The sequence below is a fragment of the Phasianus colchicus genome, chromosome 23 (assembly GCF_987193195.1).
Source record: "Phasianus colchicus chromosome 23, bPhaCol1.hap1.1, whole genome shotgun sequence".
Lineage (NCBI taxonomy): Eukaryota > Metazoa > Chordata > Aves > Galliformes > Phasianidae > Phasianus > Phasianus colchicus.
Window position 1 is genome coordinate 5,978,168 of NC_143458.1, and position 20,422 is coordinate 5,998,589.

Genomic DNA, 20,422 nt, shown 5'->3' on the forward strand with positions numbered 1-20,422 from the left:
CTGCTGAGCTATTGCTTTCTTTTTCAGTGTTCTACTGAACTAAAATGAAAGCACTGGGAGTTGGCCTCATCACTTTAAAGGATGGGCACAGAACCAGTCACCTTTGCATTTAGGAATCCTTCTGACCATCTCGAATGTCTCCACGCCCCAAGTTTGTGATTCATCTGGTGTCAGTCTGTGCCTGTCTCTCAGATCCTTGCGAAGCTGAGAAACTCGTGGCATCTGGATTCAATGAAAGGAAAGGCATGAAAGGAGCTGCGCAGCTGAGTATCATTTCTGCCGTGGAGATACTTCACCCCTGACATCTCGTGGCCTCCCCTAATGTCCAGGGAAAGATTCCATTCTGTCACGCAATGGATACCAGTGGTGTCTGGATGGGTTTGGCTCCACGTTCGAATTAAATGGGAGGTGTGAAATAGCTCATGGAATGATAGTACAGCGGAGAGAGGTTTTGGCAGGATGCCTTTGTATCAGGCCAAAAATACTGAGGAGGGGGAAAAAAGCCTATAAAACAAATTTCACTTTGCTTGCCCTTTGGATGTACTACTAGTATTGGTGTCCAGCCTACTGCAACAGCTTGCAAAGTCTCCTTGATTTCTCAGATGGATACAGAGAGAAGTAGTTCTGCTAATTAGAGCTATATCCAAATGCATTTAAAAGCTTTAAAATAGCTGTTTTGCAAAAGCGGAAAATAGAGAATCACAGACAGACCAAGGTTGGAAAAGACCTCTAAGATCATCCAGTCCGAATGTCCACCTGTCACCAGTATTTCCCATTAAACCACATCCCTCAGTACAACATCTAAACGTTTCTTGAACACCTCCATGGACAGGACTCGTACCCACCTCCATATGATGCACAACAAGTGCATTTTGATGGTCTTGGCAATCTTCAGATTGCAAACCTTAGAGAAATAGGCTACAAAGCCTGGCTCTGGGATGGAATGCGTTGTAGCACAGCACCTTGCCCTTGTGGACTGTGTGGTCCAAAGAAAGAAGTTCCCTTTGTTGCTTTACTCTGTAGCAGACAACAAACCCAAAGCTTTGAGCATCGGGCATTGGAAGCATGCTGCTCCATCTGGGCTGTGCTTGGCAGACCATAGTGGGGCATTTACACGAAGGAAATTCTTTCCTGCTCCTTCCCATCTGTAAGTTTAATTGCAGCGGTGCAAAGAGAATTCTTGTTTGAGGACTGCTTTGCAAAACCTTCGCAGATAAAGTTTTAAAAAAATGGAGATGTGTTAAGTCAGCTTGTGAAATAAAGACTTTGTGTGGGCTGCAGGGGGTTCTGAAAGGCCCTTTTCAGCTTTTCTTCTGCTTAGAGATCTTAGAAAATGAATCCAGGTTATTAGCTCTTAAGAAGTGGGAATATATGGAGAGCTGTTCCACGTGGGTTTGAGAAGTGGAAAGGTGGAATTATTCTTCTGATTCCTTTGAACACATTTAACCATGAAGATTAGCAAATGGCTAAGGCAGTGTTAGTTGTGTCTGAGAGATCTGATAATGGGCTTCCTTTGTTTTGCTTTGGTTTTTAGAACAGCAAAAGTGGATTTTCCTTTTGAGGAAAATTGCACTGTTGGGCTGGTTTGTGCAGGATTGCTTTCAGGATGTGTGCAGTTCCTGCTGCTGAATGATTGCTGCCATTAAAATAAATATAAATAAAACGTATTTCTGTGATGGAAGAAGGAGTGGGTGAGAGGGGAGAAGAGAAAGAGACTTATAAACAGTTTAGAAATGCTTTTCTGGGGAAAAGGAGCCCTGCATTGAGTTTGTGTTTTCCCAGTGTGCACACTGTGTGCCACGTGCATTTTTGCTGGGAAGGAGAATATCTTCAAGGAACGTTAGAGATGGTTTTTCCTGCAGGAAATAGAAAAGCATGAGCCAGTTGGATGGGTGGTGTGAGGGCTGTGCTGTGCGCCTGCTGAGCTCTATGGGCAGCAGCTGCAGCAATAACTGCAGCCCTTTTGGGAGTGCAGCACGTGGCTGAGACCTGCATGAGGTCGTGCTGTATCTGTGCACTGTGAAGGCTCATGGACAGTGTTTGCAGTCCTTGCTGACTTCCAGAGGGGTAAGCAAAGGTCTGATGATGGTCTGTGACACAAAGACCGAGTGCCACACTGCGCCATCAGTTCCCTGTGTCACTGCTGGCTGCTTCCCATGGCATCGTACCCATGTCCTGTGCAGGGATGCTGCTGCAGCTGCACCCAGCTGGGTCTGGCAGGCTGCTCTCAGGGCATTGAGCTCTCACAGTCCCAGCGTGGCTTTTCTTCACTTTTCTGCTCACATTTGCAGACCTCGTGCCGGCAAAGCAAATCGAGCAGCTCCATGTTGTTGCATGGGATGCACAGTTCTTTGCTCTGTTCCTGTTGTTTGTTTGCAGCAGCCGTTGCTGTCTGTGCTGCGTTCATTTTGATTGATAGAATAAGGTCTCTGATGCAGTGCATGAAGGCATTTACGCAAATAAATGCCACTCGTATCTCCCAGCTCTGCCTTGCACAAGATTCGAGCTCGCTATCTTCTGTTTGAAGAACAGTTTTGCAAAACCCTGAAGGCAACCCCATCCAGCATCCCGAGGCTGGTAGTGTGGTTGCAGTAATAAGTGCTTCAGGGCAACAGAGAGAGTGCCAGGAAAAAATGAGATCCGATAGGAAGAACAGGGCTCCCCATCCTGGGTGGTTTGTGGGGAGAGGAGAGTGGAATATATGTTCACAGAAGCAAATGTCTTACTCAGACTCTAATGTCTTAAGTACTGTTTGCTGATTCAGTCTGCCTGTGAGAGTCCTTACTGGAAACCACAACTGCTAGCAGTAGGATTTTTGAGTCAAGCATTGAGAAACCTCTTGTATGATTGTTTTTTTTTTTTTTTTTTTTTCTCTTAAAGGCTTGTTCTTTAATGTATAATAGCTTTGTCTTGTGTGATTGAGGCTCAGACACCTCGAGAACAATTACTGTGGAAGTGCTGTGAAATTTCTTCCTGTGAAAAGCTACAATTCTTTAAGCAGATGGGACTCTGAGGGCCGAATTCTGGCACACACAACGTGTAATTGTGTATGTGTGCATCTACCTGCATTATATATATAGATAAGAGATTGGGGTAGATCTATGTGGAGCATCCAGGCTGGATCCTACCCAAGGGAAGAATCTCTTCCTTACAGTATGTGTTACCTGCCTCTCCTTTCTTAACTTAGCATTTGCTGCCTTTGTTGTTTAAGGAGGATTTAACAAAACAAAAGCAGCTGCTTTGCTGTTGCGTTGCATAGTAAATTCAGGTAATGCTTCACCTTAAGCCTGCTGCTGAGTCCCACCAGGGATGAGCACTGGATTCCCCCATGGGTGGTGCAGTACTGTCTGTAGTGGTGCAGCCAAACCAATGGGTGTAAAATGAGCATACGTTGCACGAGGGAATGCTCTGCTTTCTTGCCTGAAGATGACTGCAACAAAGTGCCTGGAGAAATACAGCTTCACCAACCAGTTTGCCTGTGAGAGCTGGGTACATCACATGCCTGAAAATCCCTGCTGTGACACCTGCTACCTGTTTGTAACTCTCCCAAAACATTTAAAATCCTGACTGTGAGCCTTCATGGATCAGATATTCCTTGCCTGTCCTTCCGGATGCTCTCACATGTTCAAACCTTTGCCTTAAGCATTTCTTGGGTGAGAAGGGTTGTTCTGTGTTAGTCAAAAGAAAGCAACCGAACTCCTTGTTCCTGCACTACTAATCCATCACTTGATGTGCTGTGCTTGAACGGTTGATCTTAGGTCATCCACTGCATGCCTTCTGCTCTCAGTAGCGATAAATAAAAGCGAAGTGACAGCAGTGGGTGGGGTTAATGAAGAATGTATGAAGCTGGCAAGCAGCCTGGATAGAGTGGTTGGGTTGTGTTCAAAGCTCAGGCACTAGCAGAGCACTGGCAAGGTGTAGTGTCTGCTCCAGGCTTGGGTCTGCTCCAGGCTTTCTGAAAGTAGAGTAGCATCTGTAGGGAAAAGAGAGAAGAAATTGAATTGCGTGAGAAGCCTTTAAGAATGACATAATTAACATCTATTACTCTGTAGCTGTTACGATAATATTAAAGGATAAATTCATTCATTAATTAGGATGATAATCATTAAGGACAAGGATCTGACAGGCTGTGCTTTGGAGCTTTGCCACACAGCAGTGATCTGGGTAGGGCAGCACTCACATCCATCAGATAATGCTGTGCTGTGTCCTTTCCCTTCTGTAAAAGCATGCTGCACCTCACCCCCCCCATTCATCACGGGCTTTATATACAGCTCTGAGATAGCTCATTTCCCAGGGTGGAAGAGTTGTGCCATTTGCTCACTTCTGTCATTCACAGTATATCTGTGCTCTTCAGAAGTTAGCTGCTGCCTTCTGTGCTGCAACAGTGTAGTGAATCCAAAAGCAGCACTGCCCCAACCACCAGCAGCATCTGTGTGAGCTGCCCAGCCTGGGGTCCCATCCTGCCCTCCATTCCCATCCACAGAGCAGACTGAGCACCAATAGCAAGAGATAAAAAGCAACCAGGATTTGCTATTAAAGTTTTCCCATTACAGCACTCTGATTTTTTTCTTCTCTATTTAAATACGTATTTGGAAAAAAATGGGGTCACTGTGGTCCTTTCTTAATTCTGTATGCTTGAGATGCAGTAACGGGGTTCTAGCTGTGCATGGATTTGGGGCTGAACAGTTTATTGAGCATCATTGCAGAGATGAATACTGTTACAGAGCTGCTTATGCTAAGGTGAATTCCTTTGGCAGGTGCACACGTGGGTGCATTTCAGGCTGCACCTTCAGTATACCAAAGATGAAGGCTTGCTCTGCTCTGTCCCATGAAGCAGCAGAGGCTTTTAGGATTCTATGGTGGTTTGTTCATGTCATGTCTTTTGAGCATTTTGCCTTCAGAAAGAAACTCTGAATTACAGAGATCAATCTCTTCATATCTAAACTGTATTCTGTTGAGCTCTGAAGCAGAAGTGCAGTTCAGTGCTGCAATCGAAGAGGACAGGGCAGCCACTGAGGTTTCCCTGTGTGAGCGATGCGTTCTGGCAGGGCTGGGGCTGTCATATGGGGCTGTGTGGATGAGGCAGGGCCTGCCACAAATGGAGGGGAGCAGTTGGCTCCGAGTGCTGCGAGGAGACGTCAATCCCTGCCCTCAGCTCAGCAAGTGGAAATGCATAGCAGAGGAGCTCTTTGTCCTCAATTTTACTTGTTTGACAACTCCAAGAGCTGGGGATGGTTCATATCCCAGCTAAGGGGAACTGTGGTGGATGTTCTTGTCTCTCTTGGTTGCATCGGTGTTTATTCCTATGCTGGTTGAAGACGTGTGCATTTGTGATGGCAATTGCACCGTGCCTGTTCACTTGGGAAAGCTGAGAGCCACTTGGGACAGAAGTTTCATGCAGTGTGATCCTCTGCAGGCTGCAGAGCTGCTTTAAGTGCTCCAGGAAAGGGGCTGAACGTGGCCTGTTCACCCCACATCCCACCACTTAGCAGTTTTTTGACTCATTACATTTAAGAATGAAGGACTGTTTACTTGAGCAGCTGGGCCAAGCAGGAGCCATTTCAGCTTCATAGAGAGGAGATGCTGTACTTGGCATCTTGCTTTTTTTTCTTTTTCCTGGCTGCAAGATCAGCAAGAGCCTTAACAGTGCATCCAGTTTTCTCTCAAGGAAATGTCAATATTTTTACTCTTAAGGAACTTTTGTAGCCAGCCTTAAAGATTGCATACAGAAGAATGAAGAGAATCCCTTTGGATGTCACAGTTGGAATTCAAGACTCGACAACAAAATTATGCTGCATTTAGCAGCTTTCTAAATTGGATCAGTGTGTGAGAGTGCCATTGAAAAAGGACAGCACCTCCATAGTGGTTTGTTTTGCGGTGGCCCTTTGTGAGGCACATTGTAGGATGGGAAAGCTGAGGTTGTGAGAACTCTGGGCTTTGTCCTTCATGGCAGAGCTGTTGGCTCTTAACGCAGCTGCTTGCTAAGCAAGCGTAAGGCAAAAAAGGAAATCATTCATATTTGCATGTTTTGTTCTGGTTTGATGGAACATAGCATAATTGACAAAACACAAAATGAGCAATAAGATAACATTTATCTTCTGATTACAGTGGGTGCAGATTTGCGTTTGAAGCATGAAACATGTCGATGCCCTCTAGGCTTCTCCACTTCCTTAGCCATGGAGGGGACCCTGTGAGCCTCCAGAGCTGCCCACTGCAGACAGCTGGGATGCAATCCTTAAACACAATTGCAAACTGATGCTTTTGCATGCTGCAGAGCAAGTTTGCAGTCATGAGCCGAGGCTCTGACAGATGATGGAGGCCAACTTTCTTCTCATCTAATGATGCCTTTTTAACCAATTTGTGGTTTTTAAAAGTACCGTGTTTATTTTAAACTCTCTGGTTTTCCTTTATAAAAGACCCCACCAGGGATATTAGCTATTAAGGATGGCCTGTCTGCAACGCTTTGTCTCCTAGCTCTTGGCACCAGTCTATCTCTTGAAAGTGGTACGTGCAGCTGCCAGCAAAGCAGTTATGTTTCCATTTTGGCTGCAGCTCCAGTTCAGTCACTGCTGCTTCTCTTTCTCTGCTTTCTAAATAGCGTTTCTCTTTTCTATCTGCTTTCCTGGAGTTTTGGTCAGCTGCATCTTTGACTTATAGTGGGGCTCTCTGACCTGTTTAATTACTCCTGATGGCAGCTGTAGCCTGGCTGGTTTTCCTTGGTTCATTTTTCAGCGTTTCTTGCTTTGGGACCTACAAAATTTTTGCTCTCTGGCAATTAGTTTTAACAAAACCTTGCTTCTGTTCTTTGATCACTTGTAAAAAATATCTGCTGTTTGCTTCAGTGTTATGCCCAAGGAATGGGATGCAAGAAAACCGAGTTCTATATCTGTCTAAGCTGCTGTCAATGTAGCTGACCTCAGGCAAATCGTGGTGAAAGGGCTTTTTTGATTTGGTTTGGTTTACTGACCTCAGGGAAGTCATGTTCCAAGCTTTTCTGTTTGTGCTGCTTGCTTACTTCGATGAAATAGCATTTCTTCTCTGTGGTTCTGTGCCCAGTAGATAATAGCACGTTGTGGGCACAGGGAAAAGGCAGTTTTGTATTTCAGTGTGTGCAGAGTCCTTATAATGATCAGCAGATATCTGGGGATTCACTCGCTGCCTTGCTACCTATGGGGTGCAGGTAGCATTTTGATCCCTGTTCCATCGCTGTTCCCCCATGCCCTCCCCTTCACCCCCTGTGTCTCTGTGTCCCTTTGCTCTGATGGTGTGATTTTATTCAGGAGGTGATTGTTACCAAATTGTTTGAATTACACCATGTCGGGAGAGCAGGGAATTTCATTCACATGTTGAGAGTTGTAAATCCTGTTTCAAGTCCACTCTCTGCCAGCCTGCCATTTAGAGACAGGAGGAAGATGGGGTTAAGATGGGGTTAAGATAGGGAAGATAGGGTTAAGATGCCAAGTGCCATACAAGTGGTGTGTGTGCTCAGTCTTAGCATGTCCTTCCTTCTCTGTGCCTGTACAAAACCAGCTGCCACCAAAGCCTGAGCCAGGTCTGTGCTGCTGTCTGCATGCTTCAGGCAAAGCTGCTTTTCTGAGTGCTGGAGAAGCACCCAGAAAGCTGCATATGTCTGGTTGTGGTCAGTTCCCCAATAGGTCAGAGCAAGTGGAACGATACTGCTGTCGTTCCAACCAGATCTTGGGCAGCCTTGCATTCCTGCGTGTTCCTGATGTTTCTATCTGTAATTGGAATCAGAGAGCACGAGGGAGAGTGCAATATTGAAGGGAGGAGAGCTGCAGTGATTTCCATTGAAATGCTTTTTTTTCCCTGCTGATTGCAATTAATGGATAATTAGTGCTGAAAGAGATTGATTGCTTCTGTGGAATAAGGCTGTGAAGGGTTCACCAGATAAATATGGGAGCTCCTGTTGAGGGGCAGCACTGGGAGCAATGGGTGAGCATCCCTCCCTGGGCTGGAGGGGAACCTGGCAGCGTGTGAGCTGAGAAGCCTCAGGCTGCTGCTGGGTGAATGCTTTCATTCAGAAGTGAAGCAGCTTCATGTTGCCTTAGCACAAACTTCCTTTACATTTTAAAGTTCATCGTTTTCCTAAGTTTGTAATAATAGTGCTGGAAGGTGTGAAATCACCCAAGACAATCTGGTAAATGGTGTTGAGCTCGGATAAAGCCACCTCCAGCACCAGCTCAGAACGGATTTGATCAGTCTTGTTTTCTGTTTTGACTGAATTTCTAAAGCCGTTTTCCAGTGTGACTCATATTAAAAAGTAAAAAAAAAAAAAAAAAAAAAAAGGGAAAAGGCTTTAGGGTCAAGCTGGAATAACACACAGAACCCGAGACCAGACAGCTGTAAAAGTCACCACACGGCCGAGTTGAAGCCTTCTGGTGGGTGCTGGCTCTTTCCCAGCTATTCAATCCGTGGTGTTCCCTTTCTGCAGGGTCAAACTGCAGTGACTTTTGCCATGCTCTTTCATCTCATTCTCTGCTCTCAGTCTCCACGTGGACTGGTGAGGTTCATGGGAGCGTCCGTGTGATTTCTCTCAGGAGCTGAGCATTTGAACCAGAAGAGAAAGGTCTGCTCCTGCCTTAACATAAATAAATTGTAGGTGCTGCAGAGAAAACAGGCTCAGGCCGTGGGACAGGAAGGCTGTGCGTGCTGGAGCTCAGTGTAGCACCCTGTCTGCCTGGAAGATGCATTGATGGACAGAAGGGAAGGGTATCTGGGCAGACTTAAACACTTTCAGCTGGAAACAGTCCTTTACTTTCCCTTACACAGCAGGGACAGCATACCTGTAAGTGTATTACAGAACTTGGGTGTATCAGGTTTTGAAGTGAATCGTATCACAGTTTTGGGAGGAGAGGAAATGCTGTGCCCTTCAGTGCTGGCTCTTGTGCTGGGACAAGGGAGCATCACCAGCTGGGCTGTGTTTGAGGAGCATGGGAACTTCTCTTGGCTGCATGTCATCCTCCTTGGGCTGTTTGAGCAGCAAAGCTGTAAATGCTGCTTCAGAATCTTTGTCCCTCTGCATCCTGCGAGGTGCAGCCCGTGTAGCCTTTTCCCATCTGTGATCTCAGAACTCAGTGGTTTTACTAATGGAAGGTTCCAATCTCTGGCTCCATGGAATTTAAATCATCAGTTGGGTAGTTTCAAATCATTTTTCTAGCATGACACTCCTTGCTTTGATTATGGGAGAAAATCAGGAGCTCTGTACAGTATTCTGAAGTCTCGCCAGTCTTTCATGATGCATTTAGTTCTACACTGCCTGAAAGAGCACGAGAGAATGGAAGATCAGACTGTAATAAGGGAAGAAATGAACCAAAATTTTCCATTTGTGAGAAATTCCCTAACTGTCATTGTGAATGCTTCTGTATAATGAAATTCCAAAAGAAACCTTTGGTTTTGTTCGAGAGGTTTTGTGTGTTTCTATGTCAAAGTCAGCAGTCATTTTTTTCCCTTTTAAACGTAGTGATGGCTCCTTTTTTTGGCATTACTGACATCTTCATTTGGGACTTGATTTTTTGTCTTTGTGAAATGTGTCATACCCAGTTTGTAACTGAAAGCCTGAATTCAGGAAATCACTTGGCTGTGTGCTTAGCTTCACCCCTATCCTTGCATCCTGTTGGAGTTAATGGGATATCACATGCTTGTCTGCATCTGGGCCATCAGTAAGCATTGCAGCTGCAATTGGAAATCAGATGGTGGTCATCCATTGGTTTGAATATGGAAATAAAATAGGAAGGAACCATTTCTGCTCCATGGATGCTCTCTGCTTGAGGCATCAATAGTGCTTAGCTTTGCTGTGAAACGCTTAGCTGCAAACATGAGGTTGGCAACACAGGACTGAATGAACAGTTGCTTTCTTGATTCTGCTGTGTTATTAACTCTCTATATTAGAAAAAGAGACTCTTCTGAAACTTGAGAATTTTCAGGAAATGGGAGCAAGATCTACAATTTTCGTGTTGGTCCCCCCTCCAGGCTGTGGGGAAGCACTGAGCACAGACCAGTTCTGTTCTGGATTGCTGCATTGGTTCCTTCCTGTACAGTAATTGCATCCCTTGTAAACATGGCCATCTTATTTTTGCTTAAACGTGTATAATTCAGGCTCCAAATCTGCATAAACTTTGTTTCACACAACTGTTAGAACAATTTAGAGCTTTTGTATGTACGCTTTTTCATTTATTTATGGCAGGCTTTAAGCTGTGGGTCACTAGGAAATACATTTAGGATGCTGGGATAACTTTCTGCTGGTAGAAATGGTTTTTCCTCCTGAAACCATGTTCCCTCCCAGCACACCAAGGCACTGTCCTTTGGGGTGGGATGGAAGGAGTCCCATTCCTGTGAGACTCTTGTGACCCTCATGCACGAGAGCCTGAAGCCCAGGCTCTATTGGGTGCTGGGCTGCAGCAGTTCTGTCTCCCCACATGCAGCTCCCCTGCCCTCAGGCTGCAGCTTGCACGGTGAGCTCAGCTGTTGCTTAGCAGCTGCGGGGCTGCTGCAGCTGGAAGGAAAAGGAGCAGGGGTTCTGGGTTACCTTCCTGCACTGCGACAGGGGTTGTGCAGCACGAGAGGAACCTCTGGGAGAGAAGAAAAAGGGCCAGGAGCTCTGCTGCTCGAGGTAAGCTGTCCCTGCTGGTTACTCAGCATCTCGTCACTGCCAGCAGCTTTGCCCTGTGTTGGGCAGGGGGTGGATGCATCTCATGGCACAAGAGCAGAGCTCTGGCAGTGCAGGCTGCTCTGCATGCCCTGCCCCACTGCCTGACCCCCTGTCCTGTCCTCCGCATTTAACTCCTCCTGGCTTCATGGATGACAGCAAGGCTGCGAATCCACAGCCCAACATTTACCATCAAAATGTTGTGAATGACAGAATTGTGACCATTTGATAAATAGGTTTGGTTTTTTGCATGGGCAGCACAGGAGGTTGTGCTGAGATGTCTGGGTAGGGGCAGCGGGCAGAAGCAAAGAACAGATTGCAGGGATTTCTCAGTCTGCTGTTTGCTACACTGGTGACCAAACCACGCTCAGCTGAAGGTCATGCTGGCAACTTACCAACAGAGCAAGACCTCCTACTTGCAAAAAAAAAGATGGCAGAACTTGCAGCCCTGTTTTGGGTTGTTTTTTTTTTTTTCCTTCTTTTTCCTGTAGACTAAAAGTAAAGTGACTTAAGAGAAATTAGGAGGAATTTATGAGTTGTATAGATACTCCCTCTGAAAGCTTGTGAAATACAAATGACTTCTTATAGTATTGAAAGCAGAGTTTATAGGTATAGGACACAATTCAGAGTTACATTAATTTGGAAGAAAACAGCTACTGCACTGGGTTACGGGCTCTGTGTTTACAATTGCTCTACAAGCTTTGGCTGTTAGTAGAAAAGCAATGCTTTTGGTTGGTGTTTGTGGAATTTGGAGTGCGTGGATCCTCTCTCTGACATCTTCAGTGCTGGGCTGCAGGGCTGGGCTGTCGGCTCTGCTGCTGTCCTCATCCTTTCCTGGCTGTGAAGCCTCCATGGGAAACCTGACAGGGTTATCTTCTTTTGCAATATGGCCACACTGTTGTTTCTGGAAAAGAAAGATTGAAGAAGCACTTGGAATAGAAGGAGGGGAGGTTTGTGGATGTCCACGGCCACTGATTCAGAGTCCATGTCTATAAAACAGAAATAGCATCATCTTCTGGGCTGCATGGGAGGATTAACCGTTCGTAAAGAGCTCTGACCTGCAAACTGCTGCATTATTATGTTTTTTTTTTATTGATCATAATAGGCCATGAAGCATTTAGAAATAGTCATTAGATATTAAAAGCTTCACAGGGTAAATTATGCTGCACTGCCGTGGCCCCTTCCTTGTCCCCTCGAGCAGCGTGCATCTTGTCAATGGTTTTAATTGGGGAAATGATATGCATTCAGGAGTAAATTTTCACATAGTGCTGTTATTCATCATAGATTTTTTCCCCTTAAAGTCAGCTGAAGATTTGCCTGAGGCACCTACAGAAATGTTGCAAACCCCAGTGCTGCCTTCAGATCCTTGTTTGCACGTTCTTCACCCGGTGCAGGATCTGATGGCAAGCTATTTGTACAACCATTTTGTAATTCACACTTGTGCAAAGGCACCTTGTTCACAAAAGTGCTGCAGAAATCCATCAGATGGGGCTGTTAACAGCTTTGCAGGGTCCCACAACCGCTGGGCCGCATGCAGACCCACTGGGGTGTAATTAGAACAGTGCTCACAATGCAAATTAACACCCGTAAATATGGCTAAGGCACTTCCAGCACTTCCAAAATGCTTTGCAAAACGGGATCTCCAGAGCTGTCTGCTACTTCTGCCAGGATCATCACTTTCCTCATCCCAGCAGCCCTGGTAGGTCTGTAACTGCATGGGGCCGTTCTCTCTGTGCAGGGGAAGAGTTGGATCGTGAAGCGCAGCTACGAGGATTTCCGAGTTCTCGACAAGCACCTCCACCTCTGCATTTATGATCGGCGTTTCTCCCAGCTCGCTGAGCTGCCCCGCTCCGACGTGCTGAGGGACAGCCCAGAGGTGAGTTACCAGCTCAGGGAATGAGAGCGGGGCATCATTTCCAGCCTTTAATTTCAATGGCTTTAAAGGGAAACGGCCTGTGAGTTCTTACCTATCGATGTGCAGCTGTGAGAGGAGGCTGTGCTGTCAGTGCCTCAACCAGGATGCTGGTTTGCCTTGGTTTCTCAGTGCTGTGGATATTTGCTGACTTGACGCAGCCAACGTTCCTAGGGAGTGATGCTGCTCTGCAGCCACGGTACTGAAATGCTGGGTTATATTTATAGCCTCAGGATCACTGAAGTTATCTTTTTAAGAACATTTGCATCAGTGTCATATTTAAATTGTCTTTAAAGCGTCAGCGAGAGGTTTTTCATTTGTTGGCATCCAGACTTCACGTGCTGAGAATTGGAATCCTTCAGCTTCTTTGCAGTGGATAACTGGGAGATTCATTCATGTCCGAAATAATTTGCTGGGAAGTAGCAGGTGCATCTTGACTGCATCATTTTGAAAGACAAGGAGAGAGAGACAATGCAATGTGTGGCCACAGAGGGTTATTTGAGCCAGCAGAGCATGACAAAACCGCCTCTGTTGGGCTGCAGTCTGGCTGTGGGAAGAGCCTGTATCCCAGTTACAGGCAGGGCCCGTTGCTTCATTTCACAGGTCACTTGTCTCTGAGCCCTTGTGTGTTTGCCCCCTACCATCAAGCACAGCTACGGACCAACCCTGACATGCTGTGTCAGAAGGGGAATGCTGCCTGTCTGCGCTGTGTAGCTGAAATGGGAGATGAGAAAATTGAAGCCGTTCTGAGCGTTCAAAGCAGAATCTATCCAGGATCTGTAAATCAGTGTCTGTGTTCTTTCGGTGCCAACTGGGTGAGGATTGATTGCTTTAGAACTGCACACAATGGTTGAAATCAGTCCTCTATTGCAGACGATGGGGCTTCTGCCATTCAGCACAGAGGGCCAATAAGGCTCTTTTATTGCTCAGCAGATAACGTGATTTATTGGCTGCTTTGATTTCATGCAAGTTCTTTCTGAAGAGAATTTAAAGTTACTAGTCTCTTAAATTGAACAGAGGACGCAATACTCAGGATAATGAATTCCTGCTTTTTTTTTTATTTAATAATTATATTGTAATCATTCCTTCCTCTTAAATCTTCGTTTGTGCAGCTGATCAAATGCATTCAGTACTTTAAGCCGTGAGGCTGAAGATCTGCACCCTGTCTGTGAGCACAGAGGATGCTGAGCAGCTCTCCTGCTTTGTGGAATGTCATCCTGCAGCTGCGTGGTGTCCTGTGATCGTTTCTGTTTTGAATTGACCACGTTTGAACAGATGTTTGAGGAGAACTATTTCAAACAGTCCTACAAACTCTGCACTGTAAATTCTGCTTCATAATACAGGGAAGCTTTGGGAAGACCTCACTGGCTTCTCTTTTACGATACCAGTGATTTGTGTACGTGTGAAATTCACGATGAGAGGAGGGCTGTAGATTCAAGGTATCTTTACAGGAGAAATTACTGAAGATCTACATATCTTATATCAAAATCCCATTGCCTTTGTGGGGAGCTGCTGCTTTAGGCACTTTTTTTCATGTAGTCGCTGCAATACTGAGTATGGTGTGCTCTACTCCAAATGACACATTTCTTTGCGAAAGTGAATATTGTTTCTGCAACACTGGCCTGTGCCAGCAGAGAACTAATGGTAGTTCTGAAGGAGTCTCTCAAAGCTGTAGTGTGTTGACTCTGTGTGTTTCTTTTCTATTGCAGCTTGTCACCCACACGCTGATGGCTTACCTGTCCCGTCTCTCAGCCATCGCATGCAATAAGATCAACTGTGGGCCTGCCCTGACATGGATGGAGGTACGGAATGAAGCTCTGGTTGTTCTTTGTTCCCTGGCTTTAGCCAGCAGAGTGAGCTACAGATGTGCTCTCCTGCCTTTCAAGACAGACATAAACCTTCCAGACCTATGGGTGTCACTGAAAAGCGATCCTAAAAGCTTAATTTCCTCACTATGGGTGTAGAAAAAGAATCAGATCAGGCATTATAAACATGCAAAGGCATTTGTCCTATCCTGCTTGGGTTTTATAACCCAAAGGTGTCATTCTCATTTCCACAAAGTAAAGGAAGGTGGCACTTTTGATGAACTGAGGGTTGTGTCAGCAGTCCTGTCCATGGGATCTCTGAGGAATGGGTTACAGGAGATGGGCTGCTTACACTCCTTTTTGGGGCTGTGTCATTTCTGGTGTTTGTCCTCTTTCTTTCCTCCTTGGTGTAGCTGCAGAAACAATAAATATGATCTGCTCCCTTTTGACGTCACTGTTGGTTGAACTGCTCAACAGAGCTTGCTTTGTGGCACTCTTTGCACCTTGTGAATTGCAGCTGTAACTTTGGTTTCCCTCTTAACAGCCTGCTGCCATCTTAAACAATCAGCATTCTTGGGCAAAGAGTGCAGGAGAGAATGGGGCTCAGTGGGCATTGCCACCTGTGTGATCAGTCTGGGTGGGGATGTACGTGTCTTTGCTTTGCCTGCTGATACTCCTGCACACCAGGAGCTGAAACAACTGTGATTAGACTTGCAATTCATTATTAAATGCTCATGATAAGGGCTGAGTGCATTTCCTGCAGCTTTCCCTGCAGATGTGCTCCTCTCCATGAAATCCTTTGGGGTGAGATGAATCTTGGAAACCTTCTCAGCATGAAGGGAGGAAGAAGATTAGAGACAAAACTGAAACTGTTATAGTCTTTACAGCAACCCAGTAGGAGTAGAGATGGCAGCAAATGCCACTGGAATTGCTGCAGTGCAGTTTGAATTCCTAGAATAACCTTTTCAATTAACTGAGATTCTTGCAAAGTTTTACGTGAGCACAAAAATCTGGAAATTTTGATAGCAGCAAGGGACGCAGCCATGTTTTCTTAAAATAAAAAGAAATAAAAGGGTGGGTGAAAACTGGAAGTGTCACAAGTTTCCAGTTGACATCATTTCCCCTTGTTCTGCACTTCTCCTTGAGCATCCGTTACTTTGCAGGGAATCTGTGTGGCCATTTTTGTGTTGTCATTTTACATGCTTAAGAAAAAAACAGTACAAATAAGTGTTAAAGGGAGGTGTAAGCATCCACTGCCTTGCCACTGTTTGTACACAGAGATGCGTTTTTGTCCTTAAGTGGATGGAGGGGATGTATACGACCTTCTGAAATACACTCCATGAATTGTTCTTCCCCTTTCTTTCTCTTTACTGTGCTCTGTGATGCCTCTCTGTGCTGCTCTGCTCTGGGGGGCCCCAAGCTGTGCTGTCTCTGTGAATCAGCTTGAAATCTCTGCCATGTATGAGCACCAATAAAATGCCTCCTTGCCTGTCCTCAGCTGCCTCACAGCCGCCTGTGTTCTTTGTTTTAGATTGATAACAAGGGGAACCACCTGCTTGTCCATGAGGAATCATCTATTAACATTCCAGCTATTGCTGCTGCCCATGTTATTAAGAGATACATTGCCCAGGCACCGGATGAGCTCTCCTTTGAGGTAAGTAGTTAAAAGCATTGGCATTCCTTGTTGTCATGTACAGTGCAATGTGTGAACCCATCAGGAATATACTCAGACACCTTCAGAATCTTAGAATGGCCTGGGTTGAGAAGGACCACAGTGCTCATCCAGTTCCAACCCCCTGCTATGTGCAGGGTCACCAATCAGCAGCCCAGAGCCACATCCAGCCTGGCCTCCAGGGATGGGGCATCCACAACCCCCTGGGGCAACCTGTGATGTTTGGTGAGGCGAAGCTTAGGAGATTCAGTTCAATATTAGACTTGCAGTGGGTTGGATAGAGTGAGGAGTTCAGTCATCTATAAAATATAGCTTTACTTGGCATTTGTATCTTTTGATTACTGCCAAGTATTCTAGCCTGGTCTCTGAGCAACAGCAGCCCCTGCACACACAGTGCCTTAAGTGCATTAAATCCGTTCAGGATGGCTGTCCACACATGTGTGTATGTGGACACAAGCCAACTGAATTATTCATAGGCCAGTTCTGTACAGCCTATATTCCTATTCTAAAGTTTTTAAGAACTTCTCCTCCCATGAAAAGTGAAGAACCAGATTGTCAAAAATTTGGTGCTGAGGAGACAGACAATAATCCATAGCTGTTCTAGGAACTGTGCTTGATGCAGAGCAGGAGCTGCTTTGAGGCAAAGCCCAGAGGAGTGTGCCCTGCAATCTTTGGGCACCCAGCTCTTCTATCCCAAAGCAGTGTTTTGCTCTATGTACCATGGCATTATCAATGGAGCATTTACTGTGTCATACAAAAAAGCTTAAAGGAAAACAGTTACTGCCCAAAGGAGCTTTTTTGTGCAACAGAACACAGGAAGTAAAAAATAGTAGTGATAGTGTATTGCTGCCAGGGCTTTGTTCATATTCAAAATCAAGGCAATGATTACTGCACGCCAAAGAACAGAGCTAATCAGAAAGACATGTGGGTCTCTCATCTTCCACGTTCAGATGCATGCAATGCAGGATGCAGGCAGTTTGTTGGCGTCTCTGTATTAATATAAGCATTGGGATTGCAGTTCTACTTCCAACTTCAGTTTTACAAAGGCAAATGCCTTAAGAGCTGCACTGGTGCAATTGCTCACAAGTTTTACAGTTTTTGCAGTGCAGAAGAATGCAGTCCTTTGAATTGTGCTTTCCTCCTGGCTGTGCTGAAGCTGAGATTGATGTTGCCAATGTCTTGCAGGTGGGAGACATTGTGTCTGTTATTGATATGCCACCAAAGGAGCTGACCACCTGGTGGAGGGGCAAGCATGGATTTCAGGTAGGCACAAGCTTCAGCCTTGATAGCACACCTTAAATAAAGTCAGAAGTCCCAGCTTAGAGCTGCTCTGCCTGCACAGGATTGTGAACATAAACAGTTCCCCTGTGTTGGTGCAAGAGGACTTTGTTTTCCTTTTGCTCTAGGCTTGGGCTAGAGATGAAATATGGTCTTTGTAGGAAATGGTCTCCTCACCAACTGTGCAGAGCAGGGACAGCTGTGACTCTTTGATGCTGATGGCCTGATGTTAGGGGAGCTTTAACTGAGCCCTGTCTGAGACAGCTGGCAGTTACTCAGGTTATACCATTCTTTCCACTATCTAAAACTAGCTCAGGCAGAATGGAAAGGGCTCAGACAAAGGCAGCTGGTCGGACTGCCACTGACTTGGACAGGCCAACTAGTGTGTGCTTTCATGTCTCCATTTATTAGAAAGCATTAACTTTGCTGCTCTCTGTAAATGCCAGCAGAGAGATTTGGACTCAGTTTGCAACTTATCTGTGACTTAGGTACCAAAACTTCTGAGTTTAAATGGTGCTTTCCTTCTACAGAGTTGTTATTCTGTTCAGTGGAACTGCTTACTAAGAATAATTTAAAAAAAAAGCCTTAATTTGCAAAACAAAGTGCCAAAGCTGCTGAAAGGGGCAGAACTGACTTTGTCTCCTCACACTGCAGGAGTTTCAGCTCCTTCCAAGCAGGAAGGAACATTTGTTCTGTTGCTCCTCTGAGTAGGTGGGATTTTGAGTTCCTGCTGGAGAGGGTCAGAGCCGACCACACTTTGTATGCTTGGGTCTAGGAAGCCTCTTGCTGTACTGAGATGGACTTTTCTGTGCCAGACTCGGTTGTGGCTCTGCTGTCATTGATACCAGGGCTGTGTGCAGTTGGATCCCATCTGAATGGAATGTTGCATACAGAGCTGTGTTCCTGTCTCATTAGAGAGCACCTGGGATAGGTACAGCTTTTGTTGCCTTTCTATCTGGTGTGGGTGTTCTGATAATATCTCACTGAGATGTCCAAGCTGCTCTGACTTCACGATTAGTGAAGCGCTCCAGTACTGCTTGCAGTGATCAGACTGCACTGTATTTAACTCCTGAACGAGTTGGTAAGAGAGAACAGAAATACACTGTGATATGTATGAGCCATTATGCACAAAGCTGATTGTTTGCAAGTTGTTGTCCCCACGAAGGATGTGGATTCCATCACTCAATGCAAGCTCCCTGCTCGCCGTCAGGCTGCTAGAAATTGTGACTCGACTGCTAGAAATTGCAAAGAGCAGCACTGCTGATTAAAGACATGAGAGCCAAGGGAGCTCTTGTGCAATTTGCCACTGCCTTGTGCCTGAGGTCAGAGCAACCCTATTGTGCCTTCATTGCATAAAGTTATGTTGATGAGCACTTGGGAAGCGTTTGTCATTTTTGTGACAGCTATCAAGAGATGCAAGTTCTAGGGCTGTACAGAGGAGAGGGTTTTTTAACCTGTGTTTCAAGTTCAAGGCCCATAAGCTGTGAGTGTATACAAAGTGAATCTCCTGATGTAACACAGGTTTTGATCCCACAAACTGCTGCAGTGAAAAGAGAATTCATAAGGATGGGATTTTTCTCTGGTGTTGATGCACCTGGCCTAGGGATGTATTGCAGTTCAGTGCCATCAATTAATGCTTTAAAAAAGAGGATATAGGGGAAGGATTTTGTTCTGCAATATACAGAAGAACTGATAAAACTGTGCAACGTTTACAGGGCTGATTCCAGGTAAACAATTCTGTTCCCATTTGGGAACAACAGCCATTGTAAAAATGATCACAATCTGCTGAGCCAGTCATTTTAATTGATAAAATAAATCAAAAAAATCTGTCTTGCCAGATCGCTGAGATTCTGATATCATCTGTGCTGCAGGGAGCAAAGACTTGCTTGTAATGTGCAGCCTGTGAAATGCACAGCAGTGCATTGCTGGTGGTATGGAGCTCCTCAGGGGAGGCTCTGAGCACTGTCTCCTGTTATCTCTAAGCACGTGGCTGTGCTTTTGGCAGGGCTGGCACAAGGAGGAGATGTAGGACGACCCGTGGTTGGTGGGTTCCAGTTTTTGGAATCTCCTGTAGCAGTCTGGTCTGTGATGGAAGTATTTGGGAAGCGTTTCAGGTGATGGCTTTGCATGGTAAATTCACACTGCAGGATGGAAAATGTGTAACAGAAAGCTGCAGGAATGCAGTCATCTGCAAGGAGCCATGGGCCATCATATGCAGCATCTTTCAGATTTACCTCCATCTTGGTGTTTTCTTTTCTCTATTTTGATGATGCATATTTTTAATGGAAAGCACATTAACAGGATGTGAGTCTGGATGGATGATGTGGGCAAAATCACCTCGTGTGGGGGAGGCACACACCAGAAGAAGACGATCTGAGTGGAATCCAGGCAATAAGAGATCCTTCCAGGAGTGCTGGAGCTGGCTGCCAGGGCTGTCCTTCCCTTGGAATATGAGAAGGCTTTTATTGCTCCGTTTGATGTGTTCCCAGATCTCATCCTGACCTGGGAAGCTTTGACCATCGATGAACTTTTGTGCCTCCAGGTGTCTGGAGAAACGAGACCTGGCAGGGTGCAGATATGCTCCATTTGAACCGCAGCTTTGATTCAGTATGGAGGATGGTTTGTGCTTTGCCAGCCCAAGTGACTCCTTGGGAATTTGTCCTTCTGTTTCCTGTTGCAATTGCAGGCACCTTTCTCCCAATATCTGATCTAAGGACTGCATTGCAAAGTTATTTAATCCTGCCCAGAACAAAACAACCCGTTAGGCTCTTTATCATTTTCCCTGGTTAAAGTACAATCATTTTTAAGAGGTTTTTCCTCCAGCTTTTTTCTTTTCAAATGCCCTCAGTGAGTCACTGCTTTCATTGTAAGATTATTACCTAAATTACAGCCACCTCCACAGCAACAGCCTCCCAGCCCTCTTTGTTCTCTTCTTCTTTTCCTTCATGCTTTGTCTTTTCAATCAGTGTCAGATAGCTGAATCATCAGAGACAGGCCCTCTTCTGATGCACAACTGCCTTTTGATGTTCTTAATAATTCTGACTTTGGGGTAGAGCTTCATTAGTTGCACTGCTGCATGACAGCAAGCT

The 20,422-nt window shown here is 45.5% G+C and overlaps 1 protein-coding gene across 6 annotated transcripts in view; it reads left to right on the forward strand.

The window, feature by feature from the left end:
* ARHGAP32 (Rho GTPase activating protein 32) overlaps window positions 1-20,422 on the forward strand; it is a 176,578-nt gene that overhangs the window by 107,298 nt on the left and 48,858 nt on the right. For all 6 annotated transcript variants that reach the window (XM_031599737.2, XM_090123405.1, XM_031599735.2 and 3 more), the window contains 4 exons: window positions 12,405-12,542; window positions 14,288-14,380; window positions 15,915-16,037; window positions 17,241-17,318. In XM_031599737.2, the coding sequence (XP_031455597.2) occupies window positions 12,405-12,542; window positions 14,288-14,380; window positions 15,915-16,037; window positions 17,241-17,318 (432 nt within the window). The remainder of the gene's footprint in view (window positions 1-12,404; window positions 12,543-14,287; window positions 14,381-15,914; window positions 16,038-17,240; window positions 17,319-20,422) is intronic.